The sequence below is a fragment of the Hypanus sabinus genome, chromosome 14, assembly GCF_030144855.1.
Source record: "Hypanus sabinus isolate sHypSab1 chromosome 14, sHypSab1.hap1, whole genome shotgun sequence".
Lineage (NCBI taxonomy): Eukaryota > Metazoa > Chordata > Chondrichthyes > Myliobatiformes > Dasyatidae > Hypanus > Hypanus sabinus.
The window spans coordinates 100,206,915-100,224,039 of NC_082719.1; the positions used below are offsets into that span (position 1 = coordinate 100,206,915).

Consider the following 17,125-nt stretch of genomic DNA (forward strand, 5'->3'; position numbering starts at 1 on the left):
TCTTTCAATATTCAATAGGTTTCAATGAGGTCTCCTCCCATTCTTCTAAACTCCAGCGAGCACAGGCCCAGAGCCGTCAAATGCTCCTCACAGCCTTTCATCACCCGGGTCGTTCTCCTCTGAACTCTCTCCAATGCCAGCACATCCTTTCTCAGACAAGGGACTCAAAGCTGCTCACAATAATCCAAGTGCAGTCTGACTCAGCCTGTCTACAGAGTTTGTACATTCCACGTGGGATTCCCCTGGGTGCTCCAGTTTCCTCCCACATTTTGAAGATGTAGGGGTTAATTGGTCACATGGGTATACTTGGGTGCTGCAGGCATGTTGGGCCAGGAGGGTGTGTTACTGTGCTGTATCTCTAAAGTAAAAAAAAACACACCCTGGAAATTAATCTTTAGGGAATCCTTCATGAAGTCTCCCAAGTCCCGTTACACCTCTGATTGTTGAATTCACACCCTGTTACACACCCATACTAAATTATTTTTCATTCCAGACCTTGGCCTGATTCATATCTCTATGTTTAACTAAGTTTGCAACCTGTTTCACTTTCATTTTTATACGTTTCTCCTCTTGTATATGACTTCACAAAAATGTTACAAGACATAAAGCTGTCGCTTACAACCCACAGCAATTATTTCTATTTTACCAAATTACAATTCTCTGCTTACCAGTTCATCACTGTTTATTTTCACCATTACGTTGAAGCACACAGACGTACCGTGGAGAACATTCTGACTGGTTGCATCACCGTCTGGAGCACAGGGGATTGGAGAAAGCCCCAGAGGATTATCAACCCCACCAGCATCCTCATGCACACCAGACTCCCCAGCATTAAGGACACCTTCAAAAGGCAACATCCATCATTAAGGACCCTCATTACCCAGGACATGTCCTCTTCTCATTACTACCATCATGGAATCCTGAAAACACACTCAACATTTCAGGACCAGCTTCTTCCCACCACCATCAGATTCTGAATGGATATGAACCCATGTACGTTCCAACTCCAGGATAGTTGCTGATGATATCTGTTAATAAGCCAGCACTAATAATATTGATATTACTTCTAATATAACATTTGAGAATCCATGTTGTAAAATGTTTATGTAGTAGGGAATGCCAAAACAACATCTATGATAAACTGTGAGCAACATACACAAAACAGTGCCATAGCAGCATAGTGATGAGAGAGAGAGAGAGAGAGAGAGCATGAGAGAGAGGGGTGGAGGAGCAAGGGGGACAGAGGGAGAGAGAAGGAGGGAGGAAGGGAGAGATGAAGGAGAGAAAGAGAGAGAGAGAAGGAGTGAGAGCAAGATAGAGGGTGAGAAATGGAGAGAGAGAGGTATGGCATGAAAGAAAGGCAGAGAGGGAGGGAGATGGGGAAGGAGAGTAGATGTGGAAAAGATATTTCCCATGGTGGGAGAGTCTAGGAGTCTAGGACAAGAGGGCACAGCCCCCGGATAGAGGGACATCCATTCAAAACAGAGATGTGGAGAAATTTCTTTAGCCAGAGGGCGGTGAATTTGTGGAATTTGATGGTACATTCAGCTGTGGAGGCCAGATCGTTGGATGTATTGAAGGCAAAAGTTGATAGGTGCTTGATTGGACACGGCATTAAAGGTTATGGAGAGAAGGCCGGGAAATAGGGTTGAAGAGGAGAAGACAAAGGATTAGCCATGATTGAATGGTGGAGCAGACTCGATGGCCTAATTCAGATGGCCTCATTCTGCTCCTATGTCTTATGGTCTTGTGGAGAGAGAGAGGGAAGGGAAAGACAGAGTGTGAGAGAACAAGTTAGTGGGAGAGATATGGAGAGAAAGAGTGAGAGGGGGAGAGGGAAAACTACTGCAAGAGAGAGATAGACAGATAAAGAGAGAGTGAGAGGGAGGAAGATGGGGCAGGGGAGAGAGGAGAAAAGGAAAGAAACAAAATGGAGAGGGAGAGAAAGTGTGATTGAGAGTGGCAAGAGGGAGAGGGAGAAAGATGGGGCAGGAGAGAGAGGGGGAAGGGAAAGAAACAAATGGAGAGGGAGAGAAAATGTGTGAGAGAGAGGGGAGATGGAGGGAGAAGTGGGTGGAAGGGAGAGATCAAGGAGGGGAGAGAGAGAGAATGTTAGAGGGAGAGTTACAGAGAGAAAGAGTGAAAAAAGGGAAGAGAGAAAGCTATGGAGAGAGAGGGAAAAGGAGAGGCAGCGAGAGGGAGGGAGAGAGAGGAGGTGACCATGGAAGAGAGAGGGAGAGAGTGAGCAATACTTCTGGTGTGAGAACACCGACTATGTATTGGTTAGAAGAAGAGCAGAATAGTTGTTTAGAAGTGTTAGCCACTGACACTGACATTCTAACATCTTGCAGCGAAGTGTTATTCAGGAAATAAACTGCATTTAGCGTCGAAGTGAGATGGCTCAAGGAATAGCTTAAGATTACACCCTCGATCTTACCCAGCACCCCAAGCTGTAATAGTGTTGCACTAACTGCACAGCGCCCCATCAGAGAAGAGGTACAGGAGACTGAAGACTCACATTCAACTTTTTAATTACAACTTCTTCCCTGCCACCAACAGATTTCTAAATTTTCCATGAGCTAATGAAGATGACCTCACCATTACCAAATGCTGGAGGGGCTCAGCAGGTCACGCAGCATCCATGGAAAAGAGAAAAGGGTTGGTGTTTCAGGCCGAGGCCTTTCAGCAGGACTTGGAATTTCCAACGTCTGCAGACTTTCTTGTCTTTGCGATTGATCTCACTGTTCCTCTTTTGCACTATGTATTTTTTTTGTAACACACTGATTTTTATGTCTTGTACTGTATTTCTGCTGCTAAATAAGAAATTTCATGACATATCTCAGTGATAACAGACACAAGAGGTTCTTCAGATGCTGGAAATCAAGAATAATTCACAAAAAATGCTGGAGGTATTCAGCAGGTCAGGCAGCATCTATAGAGAGGAATAAATGGTCAATATTTTAGGCCGAACCTTCGCCGCTCCCCCCTGCCACCACCTCCGCCCCACCACTATTTTATTCTTTGCAAACATTCACCGTAGAACAAAGAAATACAATAACATCAACAAAACACTTCACACAAACAAAAAACACAAGAGATTCTCAGATGTTGATCTCTCTCCCCCACCATCTTTCCCCTTCCTTTCCAGTCCTGATGAAGGGTCTCAGCCCGGAGCATTGGCTGTTCAGTGATTATAAACCTAATTCTGATATTGACATTGACTCCATCAGGTAATTCCTAGCAAAGCATTTTGCAAAATTGCAATGGTGAGCATTTCCAACAGCAGTCTATGTGTGTGGAAACCCTTCCTCCCTGGACACTGTGAACCTGATATAGAAAATCACTGTGGCAATTGATACTTATCTGACCATGTGTCAATACATTGGTGGCTTGACCTGAAAGGCTTAGCTAGAGTGGGTGTGGAGAGGATGTTTCCAATAGTGGGAGAGTCTATCTTCAGAACACAAGGATGTCCCTTTAGAATAGAGATAAGGAAGGATTCATTTAGCCATGTTGTGCTGAATCTGTAAAATACATTGCCTGAGACAACTGTGGAGGCCAAATCAATGGATGTATTTAAAATGGAGGTTGATAGGTTCTTGATTAGTCAGGGCGTGAAAGGTTATTGGGAGAAAACAGGAGAATGGGGTCAAGAGGGATAATAAATCAGAAATGATGGAATGGCAGAGGAGACTTGATGGGCTGAATGGCTTAATTCTGCTCCCATGTTCTATGGCCTAAGTCAATTTTACTCACAGAGTCCTGTTGTATGTGGTCTTTCATTGATTCTACTGTGTTTCTTCTTTTTATCATGAATGTTCACAAGAAAATGAGTCTCAGTGTTGTATATGGTGATATATATATATATAGTTTGATAACAAATTTACTTTGAAATATTAACTTTACTAACTGAACACCAGGCTTGTTTTCTCCAGAATGTTTACCTTGTACAGGTTGAACAAATGAGAGGACATGGTAAATGTACCTCTTAGCCTGGCTAATCTGTTGTCACAAACACACACACAGCTAACTTCGAGACCACTTCACCCCGATATTGCAATGTTTTTCAACGAGCTCATTGTGAACCATGGTACAGTTGCAATCTACACTAATTGCTTATTTTGTAGCTCATTGTAATTTTTATCTTCTGCGCTATACTGTGGCTGCAAAACAAAAAAACAAATTTCACAATTTAACACGATGAAAATGAACCTGAATCTGATTTTCATATCTGCCAGGATTTTGCTTCAGGTGGGCTTTGCCCATCAATTGGTTGGCTGAAGGACCCAATTTTTTAGGTTGTTTATTTTTATGACAAAATATATTATTCTATTGTGTGTAAAGATAATATATTATTTTATTTTAAGTATATCAGGATTTATTATGAAATATGTATTATGTTAATAATGTTATGTAATAATTACAAAATATACAGTATATCATATGGGTATGTTTAATATATTGTGTTATACATTTATACATTGTAATATATAGTAAAACTATTCAATGAGATATTATATGTCTAATATTACATTTTACAATATGTGCATTTATATTTATTATAATTGATATACATTTATTCTAAAAATATGAAAATATAAAATATATATTAGATGTTCCATATTAAATAAAACATATACGTAACTTATAGTGCATGTTTGTGATTTGGACCCGCATGTATCGAGTAGGTGATACACAGTATTCCCTTGAAGACACATTGTATCCATTCCCCAACACCCGGCGCTGTCACTGTGCCCACCCGCTCAGCCCGCAGCGGGGCAGAGTGGCACCGACCCCCGGGAAAACCATGCTCGGCCACCCGGCTGGTCCGTACCCGGTCCCGGCGCAAGGATATTCACTTAAGCCTTGCTTTGAAAGCAAACAAAGAAAAACAACCATTCAAGTAGTTTCGGCTCCTTGTGAAAAAGATTGTTGAGACATTTTTTTCTTTATTTACAAAAAGCAAGAGGTTCTTGGGACGAATTTCACTTTTGCCGAGGGACTACTTTGTAGTCTGGCGGAAGGGTCGGCGGCGGTTGCTAGGAGCGCGGTGGCACCGCCGGCTCCGCTGGGTGGGACGGCCGTATGGTGGAGCTGACTCTGGCAAAGGGGAGGGTCCCTGCGCGGAGCGGCGAGAGTAGCGACGGAGGGTCCCAGCGCGGAGCGGCGAGAGTAGCTACGGAGGGTCCCAGCACGGAGCGGCGGGAGTAGAGACGGAGGGTCCCAGCATAGAGCGGCGGGAGTAGAGGCGGAGGGTCCGTGCGTAGAGGCACGGGAGAAGATAGAGTGCTCCTTCTCGGAGAGACCGGGGAAGATATAGTGTCTCAGTGCGGGGAAACAGGGTGTCCCAGCGCGGAGAGACGGGGGAGGATAGGGTGTCCCAGCGTGGAGCGATAGGAGACAGAGTCCCAGCGTGGAGCTGGATGAGACGGAGGGGACGGCCTAGACGCGGAGGGGGTAGAGGGGGAGGGCTGTGGGGTAGAGGGGGAGGGCCACAGCGCGGAGTGGGCAGTGGAGTAGGGCCCCAGCGCGGAGTGGGTAGAGGATTTTGGCCCCGGCGCTGTGCGGGCAGAGAGAGAGGGCTCCAGCGTGGAGCCGGTAGATGGGGAAGGTTCCATCGTGGAGTGGGTAGAGGGGAAGAGGCCCAGCGGGGAGCGGGTGAGGAGGGAACGTCCCAGCGCGCAGAGGTTTCGGAGGGAGCGACCCAGCGCGCAGAGGGTACGGAGGGAGCGACCCAGCGCGCTGAGGGTGCGGAGGGAGCGACCCAGCGCGCTGAGGGTGCGGAGGGAGCGACCCAGCGCGCTGAGGGTGCAGAGGGAGCGACCCAGCGCGCAGAGGGAGCGTCCGAACGCGCAGAGGGTACGGAGGGAGCGGCCAAGCGCGGAGCTGGTGAGGAGAAGGGGTCCCAGCGCAGAGCGGCAGGAGAAGGAGGGGCCCGGCTCGGTCGGGTCGCCCCGACAGCTCAGCCCCGCTGTCAGCTGAAGATCGAGCGGCCTCCGTTGATCTCGGAGACCAGCCCCGCTATGGAGAGGAAGAGGACCATTTGCCCGTGTCTGCCTCCCGGTTGGAAGAAGGAGGAGGTGATCCGGAAATCGGGTCTCAGCGCCGGCAAGAGCGATGTTTATTACTACAGGTGGGTCGGATGCGGGGGATGTTGGTGTTTGAGGGAGGGGTGAGGTTGTGCTTAGGGGACAGGCAGGTTCCAGTTGGGAGAAGTTGAGATGTGTGAGCGCCAGGGTTTTGGAGTTCGGCGTGGTGGATTTAGGGTGAGGAGAGTTGACGTGGGCTGGTGGGGGTGTTTGGAGGTGGATTGTTAGTTGGGGTGGATGAGGGTATGGGTTTTTCGAGATGGGGTGTGTTTGAGGGGTTTTGAAGTCGATGGGGTGTGTTTGAGGGGTTTTGAAGTCGATGGGGTGTGTTTGAGGGGTTTTGAAGTCGATGGGGTGCTACAGGTGAGTTGCCAACTGGGTGGAGTTGGGTTGAGGTGGGAGGGAGAGTTGAAATGTAGGTGGTGTAAGGGGGCTTGGAGATGGGGTGGTGGAGTTGAGTTGAGGGGTGGATGGGGGTGAGGGCGTTCAGGTTGGAGATGAGGTGAGGAGGGTTGAGGTGGATGAGTAGTTGGAGATTGGGTGATGGGGTTGGAGATACAGTGAGAGGGTTGAGGTGCATGGGATTGGAGATGAGGTGAGGGGATTGAGGTAGATGGGTTGGAGACAGTGAGGGAGTGAAGTGGATGGAGGTTGAGATGTATGGAAGGGAGATGATATGGGATGGTGTGTTGGAAGCTGTCGGGTTAGTTGGTAACTGGCAGAGTTAGGGGATGAGTGAAAGGGAGGTGTATGGGGCTGAGCGAGGAAAGGGACTTTAGAGATGGGTAGTGGAGAGGAGTTGGGCTAGTAGCGCGGGAAGTGGTTGCTGGTTAAAGAACCTGCCAGGGTTTGGTATCCTGGCAAATTGAATTTTAAACGACATTTAAAAAAAATAAGCTTTTGGAAAAAGGAATGTTCTGTATAACACTCAGCTGGAGGAACTTAGTGGGTCGAGCAGGTCTCAACCCAAATTGAACAGATGACAAGTTTGATTTTATTGCCATCCGACGGTACATATGTACAACCAAACGAAACAACGTTCTTCCAGACCATGGTGCACCCACAAAACATATATCACATGCCACGCATAAAACAAAACACTACCATAAATAAGTTAATAAAATGTAATTCAAAATGCAGGCAGCATAGGTAAACAGTACAGTAAACAGCTTGTGTTAAAGCCAAGACCTCGGTGGGGGCAGAGTATTCATTAGTCTCACAGCCTGAGGGAAGAAGTCGTTACCCAGTCTGGCAATCCTAGTCCTGATGCTACTGTACCTCCCTCTTAATGGTAGTGGGTCAAAGAGTTTGTGGGATGGGTGGTAGGGATCCTCAACAATGTTTTGGGCCCTTCATTTAACAACATCCCCAGTAAATGTCACAAGTAGGTGGCAAAAGGAGACTCCTGTGATACTCGCGGTTCCTTCATTATTTGCCTCCCCCTCCTCAACTGCCTCTCCTCAACCGCGTTCATTATTCCAGCAGGTTGCTCTTCTTTCCAGCATCTGTGTTCTCTTGTGTCTAGATTGTGGTTAATATTTTTGAAAGCAATACCATTTAAATTTTCCTACTGTTAGCTGTTGTACAGTCGGTTTAGAATATATCAAATCGCTAAACTGTGTTTTGGGGATTTTTACTTGTAGCCTTGATGAGGCAAACCCAACGAGAGGGTATCTGTCAGTGGGGATTATAATTTTGGATTTAGCGGTATTGAATGGAGTTGGACAGGCAGAAGATGTATCAATGGGAAAACATTTTTGTGTAACCATTAGAGGGTTAGCTTTACAACCGTTATTGAGACAAGGGAAAATATATTAGGAGTAAAGTTTCTAATCTTAAGATTAGCTTTATTACATCAGAGGACAGGAAGCAGCTATTTGAAAGTTAATCAGTTTCTGAACTATTTGGATAAGAAATTAGAGTTTTGGAGTAAGTGTGTTTACACAAAGGGATGGAAAGAGTCTGCCAAATCTACAGGTACCTGGAGGACATGGAAACAAGAGGCTTCAATTAGATAAACCAACAGAAAATCTGGAATGCAATAGACTGTGCAAGAGTCTTAGGCATGTATAGCTGGGCTGCGTAATGGTTTTGCACCGTACTGCAGTAATTTTATATGTTGCACTGTACTTCTGCTGCTGCAAAACAAATTTCATGACGTATGTGAGTGATGATGAACCTGATTCTGATATGGGTCTCTATTGTGGACAGAGTGAGAAGGGGGCAGGGGGAGGGCAATCATGGTTGGGAAAAGGGGAAGGGAGAGGGGTGAGCAGGAAGCATCGAAGAGGTGTTCTTTATTATCAGTTAACCAGTTGCTTGGAATCAAATCACCTTGCTTGGTGTCTTAGGTCTGCACCCATGCCACCCCCTGCCCCTGGCACGCCTCTACCACCTGTTCCATACCCCTCCTGTGGTGCTCTACCCTTATCATTCCCAACATCATTTGTCCCCACCAGATTTACAAGCTCGCTCTCTGCTCCACGTTGACAAATATAGTACCGTGCAAAAGTCTTAGGCACCCGTGCTATATATATGTTGCTAAGACATTTACACAATATTGTCGAGCAGAATTAGGCCATTTGGCCCATTGTGTCTGCTCGATCACGGCTGATTTATTTTCCCTCTCATCCCCATTCTTCTGCATTTTCCTTGCAACCTTTGACACACTTACTAATTAGGAACCTAGCAACCTCTGCCAATGACTTGGCCACCACAGCCATCTGTGCCAATCAGTTTGACAGATTCACCAGCCTCTTGCTTTGTACATGAAAGTTAAAGTGATTAGGAAATGAAGAGGGAATATGCAAAATATTGGTAAATTAATTAAAAAGGTGTTTTATGTATGGAAAGACAAAGAGGATAACCAAATGCAAGGCCTGCCGATTAGGAACCAAATAGGTAACCTTTAGGTGGAGGCATAGGATGTGGTTTACTTTAAGAAAGATTTACAATGAGGGGGATGATGGCAAATGAATATCAGATGTCAAGGGGAAGTATTAAGAGATTTATCATCTTTGTAATTCAGTAAGGTGCTATTCTCAGAGGCATGTAACTTGGATTCTTGAAAGAAGCAAGGGAGAGAATTACTGATGCTTTGATTAAATTTCTGGTCTTCTTTCTCTCCATTTGTTACCCCTCAGCCATCGGGCTCTTAAACCAGAGGGGACAACTTCACTTACCCTAACACTGAGCAGTTCCCGCAACCTACAGACTCTCTTTCAAGGATTCTTCATTTCCTGTTCTCAATATTTATTGCTTAATCATTTACTCAAACAAATGAATCTCAGGGTTCTATGTAATGACTGTGCTGGAGAGTGCTTGGGGTAACCACACTCCATATGTATGTACTTATACTCTTACTCACTCACTCACGCACACACCTGGTCACGCTCTCGCTCTCTCTCACACTCACTCACACACACACACACCCTTGTTATTTTGTACTGTTGTGCTGAATGTACGTACTTCAGTGTCTTCCCCTGGTATATCCTATTAAAGGTTCCTGAATGTTTTTTTTGGTAACTTTCCTGCCATACGTGGTGAAATACTCTTTTTGTTTCGTAAAGGGGATTTGTAAATGTATATATTTTGTTTGTATACTACACTTCAGGTATATACACCTGTATATTTTATAATATGATTGTAACTACATTCTGCAGTGCATCAGATTCTGATTCACATGTAGTCTTAAGTTAACTTTGTTGGTAATTTAAGATGGTATGTCCCAGTGCCTAAAGATGGTGTTGATCACTCTTAGCAGAAACAGAGAGAAGTTCACACTGTATCCTTTTGTAAATATTGGCAGTAGCAATTTTGTGGGGTTCAGAAAATTCACAAGTTTGATTTTTTTGACGCACTGAATAAGCACCCTTGCATGAAAGTGCTAAACAACTCTGGCCATAATTTCTTTGGTTGCAACCCAAAATCTAAGAGTGACATTATTGATAAATTTACTTTGAGGAGTGAAGGTGGGAGTGAAAGGCTGTCAACACTGTACTGTTGTCTACTGAGGGAGATAGGTACAACCTACACAGTGGGTTAACTGGTGGTGTACACGTTATTGCCATCTGTCTAAAGCAACAGAATATAGCTTTCAGATCAATTTGAGTTGGTGGAATGGATGTGGATGTTTTAGGAGAAGGTCACATCTGGCAGACAAGATCTCAAAAGCACATTTATGTCACCGTATACTATCCTCAGATGTATGTATTTCGAGGAAAATAAATAAATACAATAGAATTTATGAAACTCATGAAGACTGACAAACAAGTAATGTGCAAAAAATGAGATTGTGAAAATTCAAAAAAAATTGTTGTGGAGTTATGATGTAAAAGTGAGTCCATATCTTGTGAAATCAGTTCATTGTTGAGGTGTGTGAAGTTACCCACCTTGTTTCAGGAGCCTGATATTTGTAGGATACTAATTGCTCCTGAACCAGGAGGTGAGGGACTTCAGCTTTTCTACTTCCTTCTTGATGATGGATGCTTTTTTCTTCTGACAGCACTGCATGAAAGGGTTTGCGGCACCCTGGGAAGAGTTGCAAGTTACTTCAGTAGTTAGTGAAATAGCAGCAATTGGCAGGTGTCACGTTGATGGGTGTAATGTTGACTGGAAGCAAGGCATTCCCCAGAACTCAGTGTTTGGGCCCTTGCGTTTGTGATTTCTAGTGTGGCGGGGTAGGAATTCATCCCTACCAAAGACACTCCTTCCCTCTGCTAGCCTGCAGGTCACTCTTGGGCAAAGTGTAACACCTGCTTAGCTACCCTCCCCGGATCAGGGTCACCTGAAGGGTCACGGGAGCAGGTGGTGGATGGTCAGCTGAGCTGCTGGTGCATATCACAAGTGACCACTGATATCAAGCAGACAATCTCTGAAGAGTATCGAGAATGACTGAGGTTATCCGTTTTATAAAGACACTGCCCAGAAAAAGACAACGGCAAAACAATAATGTAGAAAAAATTTGCCAAGAGCAATCATGGTCAAGTCCATGATCACACGTCATACGACACAGCACATAATGAGGATGATGACGATAGCTAATGATTAGGTTTCAAACCTAGCTAAAGGAATTGTAAGAAAGGTAGATACGCAGGAGCAATCTATATTCAGTAGTGCTAGAAAGTTTTGTAACACTGTAGAATTTTTGCTCTTTGCATAAATATGACCTAAAATGTGATCAGATCTTCATGTAAATCCTAAAACTAGATAAGCAAAACCCGATTAACATTAAAAAAACATTATACTTTATTTATTTGTTGAGAAAAATGCTCCAATATTAAATGTGTTTATTGGAAAAAAGTATCCAGTTTTAGGATTTGCATGAAGAAGGTTTCGGTCAGGGGTTCCCAAAGTTTCTTTATGCCATGAACCAATACCATTAAGCAAAGGGTCTGTGGACCCTAGGCTGGGAATCCTTGTGTTAGATGAATCTTAGAGTAGGTTAAAAAGTCGGCACAATTTTGCTAAAGTGTTCTATATTCTGATTGTCACCATTTTGGGTCATCGGGCTTTTGAGCAAAAGGGGACAACTGCACTCATCTATTGAGATATTCGCACAATCAATTATTTCGCTTTAAGGGGCTTTTATCTTGTTACTTCATGATCTTTATTTATTGCTATTTATTTATACTTCAGTTTGCTGTCTGCTATGCTCTACTTGATCTTTCATTGATCCTGTTGTAGTTACTGTTCTATAGATTTGCTGAGTACGCTCGCAGGAAAAGGAATCTCAGCATGTAATATGGTGACATATATGTACTCTGATAAAACTTAATTTGAAGTTTGAACTCTTTTCGATACCCTGTAGGAGATAGGACATTGAGTGGCATGGCTAGAGATCCTCAATGCGGGTAAGACGTGTCATTAAGGAAGTTGGAAATGGATATGGGGTGATTTCTTTTATAAAATGATGCAATTAATTCTGGTGTTATAGCCATTCAGATCTTCATAAATCACTACACAGGAGTTTGAGACGGCGAATAAAATTTTCTCTTAGAGATTTTGTGTGTGCTTGTGGGGGGGTGAAGAGAGGGGGCTAAATAAACATTTTTTCTAGCAACACACACAATTGCTCAGGGGGTGGGAAACTCAACAAGTCAGTCAGTATCTGTGGAGAGGTCTGACTTTGAAATGTCAACTGTTTTATTCCCCTCCATAGATGCTGCCTGACCTGCTGGAGTTCCTCCAGAATTTTGTGTTTTGCTTTTGATTTCCAACATCTTCAGAATCTTTTGTGTTTCATTGTTCTGTAGACTGAATTCCATTTGTCATGTTTATATCCCTTTAATGCAAGGGTTCCCAACTTTTTTAATGCCATGGACCAATAAGTCCATTAAATATAGGAGCAGAATTTGACCCATTGAGTCAGCTCTGCCGTTTCATCATGGTTGATCTATTCTCCCTCTGAGCTCCAAACCCTTCATGCCCCAATGAATCAAGAACCTATCAACCTCTGCCTTAAATATACCCAATGACTTGGCCTCCACAGCCACCTGTGGCAATGAATTCCACAGATTCACCACTCTCAGGCTAAAAAAAGTTCATCCTCATCTCCATTCTAAATTGATGTCCCTCTATTCTGAGGCTGTGTCTTTTGGTCTTAGACTCTCCCCCCCCCCCCCCCCCCCCACTAAAGGAATCACCCTCTCCATATCCACTTTATCGATGCCTTTCAACATTCGACATGTTTCAATGAGGTCACCTCTCATTCTTCTGAATTCCGGTGGGAAGAGTTCCAGAGCCATTAAACGTTCCTCGTATGATAAGCCTTTCCAATCCTGGAATCATTTTCATGAATCTCCTTTGAACCCTCTCCAATGTCAGTATATTCTGTTCTTACATAAAGGCCCTGGCAAGGGGTCAGGACCCCAGATTGGCAAGCCCTGCTTTATCAGAACAAATTTCTTCATTATCATCTATTCTTTTCTTTTAGGCTTTTGATTCAGCTGATATTTTGTAATTATGGTCCTTGTATTTAAATCAAAATCAGTGATATCCACTCATTGGCCACTTTTCTAGATGCAGGATTTCCAGCATCTGTGGTATCTCTTACATTTACATTTCTTTCAGCTGATGTTTCTTGAAGGATGCACAGATGACTTGGCTCTGTGTTATGGAAAATACTGATATTGATGACTTTCAAGGGATGGGGGTGGCCTATTAGTATTCTGATCTGGTCACTGCATTGCAGGAAAGTTGTGATAGCATTGGACGAAGTGCAGAGGAGATTTATGAAGTTGTTGCCAGGACTGGAAAAGTGTAGCTGTATGGAATGATTGGATAAGCCAGAATGTTTTTTCCATGAGCAACACACGCAAAATGCTGGAGCAACTCACCAGGTCAGGCGGCATCTATGGTGGGGAATAAACAGCCCAGGCCAAGAAACCTTGTTTTAAATAACCGTGTTTTAAATACAGTGTCTTGAAAAAGTATTCAGCCCTAACTTTTTGTTCACAAATAAATATTACAAGCAGGGAGGTTGATCGATTTAGTTGAGAATTTTTATTTGTAAATCACACGCTTCTCTTTTCACAGTAGAGCCCAAAATTAGATGAATGTAAAGCATGAAAAACTAAAAATTTAAAAACTGTACTGTCAGCAGTTAAAAAGTATTCATACTCCTTTGTTCAGTACTAAGTTGAACTACTTCTTGCAGCACTTACAGCCAGTAGTCTTTTTGGATAAGTCTCTATTCGCTTTGCACAATGTATTGCAGCAAGATTTTCCCGTTCCTCCTTTCAACATGGTTTAAGCTGTGCCAGGTTATTCGGGGAGTGGCAGTGGACACCAGTCTTGAGGTTTTGACTGAGATGTGCAGTTGGGTTCATGTCAAGACTTTGACTGGGCCACTCAAAGACATCATCTTTTAGCAGGACAACGACCCAAAGCACACTGCCAGAGCTCCAAATGAAGAAAGTTGTTCCTCCTCAGTTTAAGCTTTCTGGCCGAGGCCAGCATGTTTTTATCCAGGATCTCTCTGTATTTAGCAGCAGTCATCACTCCAGATTTCCCAGCCCCTGTTGTTGAAAAGCAGCCCCATAGCATGATGCTACCTCCACCATATTTTACAGTAGAGATGGTGTAACCCCGCTGATGCACAGTATTAGATTTACTCCACACATACCGCTTAGAAATACCGCTTAAGTATATACTTACCCATAAAGACTTTGCAAAGCATCGCTTAGAAGATATTGAAATGCTGTGGAAGTAGGTTTTGTGGTTGAATGAGATTAAGTGGAACTTTTTTTTCCTCAACATTAAGTGGCATCTGAAGGGCTGAATGGCTTAATTCTGCTCCAACATCTTATCGTCTTATTTGGAAATTGTTCAAGGTGGTTTATTTTGGGTGTAGAGTGTTTGGCTGCATCATTCTCCATACTGTGATCCATTACTGGAATGGGTGTCTGGTGTGAAATTCCTTCCTGAAGTCAGCACAAACCTGTATGAGACCCAGTGGCAATGCTAGTCACCTCAGATTGAAAATAACTTGTCTGGCTTTGAACAGAAATCAAGTCATTCATCTCGGACGGCTGTCTGTTAAAGCTGTCAGAGATTGTGTATGTTTAAAAAAAAAACACTAATCAATAACATTCCAAGCTACTAACAATTTGACCGATGAAAACATGCAACATTTTGAAATTATTTAGGGATATTTTGAAATTATTTAGGCCCTTCTGGCCCAACAAGCCGCAACATCAAATGATATAGTGAACTGCAACGTCTGCACTGACGTCCAGTACATTGTGAGAATGTGCTGGGGACAGCCCACAAGTGTTGCCAAGGTTCTGGTGCTACCATAGCATGCCCACAATTTACGGATCTTAATCTGTGCATCTTTGGAATGTGGGGGGAGACTGGAGCACCTGGAGGAAAATCACACTGTATGGGAAGACCATACAAACTCCTTACAGATAGCGGCAGGAATCGAACCCCGATCGCTGATTTAAACATATAAAAACAAGAAAGCTTCAGCAAATTATAGACCCTTCGGCCCACAATGTTGTGCCGACCATGTAACCTACTCTAGAAACTGCTAGAATTTCCCTGCCGCATAGCCCACTATTTTTCTATGCTCCATGTATCTATCTAAGAGTCTCTTGAAAGACCCCATTGTATCTGCCTCTACCAATGTTGCTGGAAAAAGCCTCTGCCTATCCACGGGATCAATGCGTCTCATCATCTTATACACCTCTATCAGGTCACGTCTCATCCTCTGTCGCTCCAAGGAGAAAAGGCCAAGTTTACTCAACCTGTTCTCATAAGGTATGCTCCTCAATCCAGGCAACATCCTTGTAAATCTCCTCTGTGCCCTTTCTATAGTTTCCACATTCTTCCTGTAGTGAGGTGATCAGAACTGAGCACAGTACTCCAAGTGGGGTCTGACCAGGGTCCTATATAGCTGCAACATTACCTCTTGGTTCTTGAACTTAATCCCACGGTTGATGAAGGTCATTACTCCATACGCCTTCATAACAACACTGTCAACCTGTGCAGCAGCTTTGAGTGTCCTATGGACTCAGACCCCAAGATCTCGCTGATCTTCCACATTGCCAAGAGTCTTAACATTAATATTATATTCTGTCTTCAAATTTGGCCGACCGATTGCTAGTGTTGTAGAGCAATCATGCTAAGTTCTACATTACTGTGCTATCCTGTACCTGCGTCTACCACTTCCTCTAGCAGCTCGTTGGGAACCACCATCACTATGCGATAAACCTACTTCTTTGGTTCCCTTTTTATCTTTTGCCTTTCACCTTAACCCTGTGCTATCTATTTTTAAACGTCCTTATTCTGGATAACGATGCCACAGTAGTGGAGCGGTTACCGAGATGCTATTCCAGCTCGGTGCGGAGTTCAGTACCAGCATCCCCTAAGTAAGGTTGTACATTGTTTGCCATGATTGGACTAGGGTTAAGTAACTGGGTTACTGAGAGGTGCCACTTGGTGGGCAGAAGGGCCTGTTCCAAGTCGTATCTCGAAATAAAATCAAATTTTACAAATTTCTCCCCTCAGCCTCCTGTTCCTCATGAAAAGCAGTCCTAGCCTATCTAGTCTCTCCTCATAACTAAAGCCATTCCAGTCCCAGCAACGCTCTTAAATAGCTCTTTGCTCGCTCTCTAGCTTAACCACATCCTTCCTATGGTATGGTGAACAGAGCTGCACACAATACTCCTAAGTGTGGCCTCACCAACATCTTGTATGGCTGCAACACGATGGCCCAAGTCTTTTGAGTGGAGAAACAGTACTCTTTTTTTTTTTGCACAACCACAATTGTACCCACAGGTCTCTCTGTTCTACGTCATTCCCCAGTGCCCTGCACTATGCATATGTGCACATGATGCCTCTGGGCCTGTACTGAGCGGAGTTTAGAAGAATGGGGGAAGGGGAATTTCTCATTGAAACCTATCGAATATTGAAAGGCTTAGGTGGAGTAGATTTGCAGGGATGTTCCTTATAGTGGGTGATTTGGACCGGAGGACAGAGCCTCAAGATAGAGGGATGTCCATTTAGAATGGAGTTGAGCAATTTGTTTAGCCAGTGGGTGGTGAATCTGTGGAAATCATTGCCACAGACAATTGTGGACGCCAAGTCATTAAGTATATTTAAAGCAGAGGTTGATAGGTCCTTGATGAGTAAGGCTGTTTTATATTACGGGGAGAAGGCAGGAGAATGGGGTTGAGAAGGATAATAAATCAGCCACAATGGACCAGCAGACTAGAAGGACCAAATGGCCTAATCTCTTGTCTTATGGCCTTGTGTCCTGCGCTAGTTTAATTTTACTAAAAGCATCACTTCTCTGAGTTAAATTTCAACAATGCAATGAATTGCCAGGAAAATCTAGATCTGCAAAAGATTGCATTTTTGCCTCTAGATACTCTGAAAAGGTAGTATATAACTCTGTAACAGCGTAACACTATTTCAGCACCAGTGACCCAGATTCAACTCACACTGCTGTCTGTAAGGAGCCCGTATATTATTCCCATGACCACATGGGTTTTCCTAGTGTACTCCGGCTTCCTCCCACATTCCAAAGA

At 43.9% G+C, this 17,125-nt stretch overlaps 1 protein-coding gene across 3 annotated transcripts in view; it reads left to right on the forward strand.

The window, feature by feature from the left end:
- The first annotated feature begins 5,031 nt into the window (after positions 1 to 5,031).
- The window catches only part of LOC132405022 (methyl-CpG-binding domain protein 3-like), a 127,966-nt gene continuing 115,872 nt past the window's right edge, over positions 5,032 to 17,125 (forward strand). Inside the window, exon 1 of one of the 3 annotated variants that reach the window (XM_059989720.1) lies at positions 5,032 to 6,133. In XM_059989720.1, coding sequence (XP_059845703.1) covers positions 5,424 to 6,133 — 710 coding nt within the window. In that variant the 5' untranslated portion in view covers positions 5,032 to 5,423. The remainder of the gene's footprint in view (positions 6,134 to 17,125) is intronic. The other 2 variants (XM_059989719.1, XM_059989718.1) reach the window with 2 other exon arrangements.